General features: G+C 39.9%; 1 protein-coding gene across 1 annotated transcript; it reads right to left on the bottom strand.

Annotated features, from left to right (window-relative positions):
* Positions 1-643: 643 nt before the first annotated feature.
* On the bottom strand, positions 644-1,228 carry LOC147893297 (uncharacterized). The gene has a single exon (XM_087385701.1). The coding sequence runs from the start codon at positions 1,226-1,228 to the stop codon at positions 644-646; it is 585 nt and encodes a 194-aa protein (XP_087241827.1).
* Between the last annotated feature and the right edge of the window lie 980 nt (positions 1,229-2,208).

Below are 2,208 nucleotides of genomic sequence, written 5' to 3'. Positions count from 1 at the left end.
GGGAGAAAAGTGGGAGGTCTTTCTCTCAATTTGCATGTTCTTTATCTATGTCTAAAAGGAGGTAACAAGTGTCTCTCTGTGTGCCTCTATATATATATATAAAAACACAATTATTAAAATTTAAATCTAGTGCCTTGATTGAGAAAGTACTTCTACATCATCTCTCTCTCTCTCTCTGTGCGTGTGTGTGTGTATGCATGTGCCCGCACATGTCTTCCTCTCCATCGTATACTATAAGAACACAATTATTAAAGTGTAAACTACTTGGAAAAATAATAAAAAACTTTTCATCAATACATGAGCTATATTGAGACTAATCTGCAAGTCATAAGCAAACAACAAAACATATGCTTTTACTTTTCAATGAACAACGATACAATTTAGAAAGGCAACAACCATACATACTTGTTGTTGCACTTACACGACTTCCTTAACAAATACTTTAATAGCATTTGATGATCGTACACATGAGAAAGCCACATATAATTGTCTGTTGACTGAACACCGGTGTTGCCAAGTATAAGCCAAGAACAGTCATTGTTTAACCTTACCTTGGGCCTTATTAATTGTCATGCCAAATGCTAATCAAATGGGGAATTCCTTCCTCTCATATCAAACGGTAGTTGCAAATTCTAATGTATCGTCACCACGTTGAAGTCACCCGCATGTTTTGTGTGAGCTTCAAGATCTTCGTTTGTCTCCAAATTTTCAACTCACATAAAGCAGCATTTACGATGTCCTCTTGTCCAGCCTTTGGAACCACTGGTAAAATCTCTCGAAAATCCCCTCCCAGTAGCACTACTTTGCCACCCAATAGTTGATCCCTCGACATGATGTCTTGTAAAATCCTTTCCATTGCTTCAAAGGCATGTTGATGAGTCATGGGAGCCTCGTTCCATATTATTAGCTTTGCCAACCTCAAAACATTAGCAAGGGTATTGTTCACACCGATATCGCAAGTACTTGTGGCATGTAGATTCAATGGTATCTTGAAGCATGAATGTGCCGTACGTCCATTGGAGAGCAACAATGCTGCAATATCGAAAGATGTGCATGCCAATGCAATGTGTTCCTCCCCACATAACCGAAAAAACAAAAAAATTATAAAGAATTGTCTTTCCAGATCCTCCCAGACAGTCCAGAAGAACATGTCACCCATGTTTGCACGAACAACTGCTGAAATATGATCGTAAGCGACTAGTTGACAGGGATTCAGACTTGCTTCCATCATACGGGCAATTTCTGCCTACTGCTGAACATCAAACATCCTTTCCTCTTGTAGCAACACATCTACAACCAAATCATTTGCTCTATCCACGACAAGCAAACCACCAAAATCTGTCAATGCTCGCCCATGCTACCGAAGAATATCATCTAAATGTGCAAGGCACTGCCCTATCACCATTGTGCGAGGATGAACTGGATTCCCCACACTTAATTCCAATGCATGAAAAAAATCATCTAAAAGCACCAAGCAGGAATTTTCCCATAAAAGAAGAGGAGATGATGGCTCACAGAAGAGCAAAATTGTCGCAAAGAGCTGTCTCAACTGTGCACTGTTTTGAACAAACGCAGCATCTTGCATGCACACGAACCACTCTTCGTCACTTTCCAGTAAGCCTCTAGCAATGCATGCTACCTTGAAAGAGGGATAAAGTTGCCCACCGAATGTGTGCAACTCATAAAAGGACTTATAGTCCTTGCAAATGTTAAGCAGCATGCGCATGAAGTATTTATCGCCTGCAAATAGTGACACATTATACATGCGACCAATGGTATTTCCCAACTTTCTTCGAGTCCACATCTTTCTTTTTTTGTTCCAAACCCACGCGCTTGGAAAGTCTCCATAAAGCACATTGTTTGCATCACGGATGCGTGCATTGCATTTGAACCACTCTGTAAGACTAGCTTGTCTATTTTGCTCTTTTTGCATCATATCTTGTAAATTATCATCATCTCAAAATATCACACTATTCATCACCAAGAGATGAATCTGCAACCACTGCACATTAGGCTTTTCGGCATACATAGAGTAATCATAAATCCTCCAAGACGCTTCTCAAGCTGACATGTAACGTGCATCCAAGTATTCTGTGATCTCATCAATAATACCATCATGCAGATTGTGCAACTCTCCTTCCCCTCCTACATGATTTACAATTTGCATCCTTACCATGGCTCTGTCATGACCCTTGTATACATATTTGT

This window comes from Dipteris shenzhenensis, chromosome 15, assembly GCF_047967505.1.
Source record: "Dipteris shenzhenensis isolate YYH24624 ecotype China chromosome 15, Dip_SZ_1.0, whole genome shotgun sequence".
In the NCBI taxonomy this organism is placed as follows: Eukaryota; Viridiplantae; Streptophyta; class Polypodiopsida; order Gleicheniales; family Dipteridaceae; genus Dipteris; species Dipteris shenzhenensis.
Note: the sequence above shows the minus strand (reverse complement) of the source record. Positions and strands in the feature narration are given on the sequence as shown.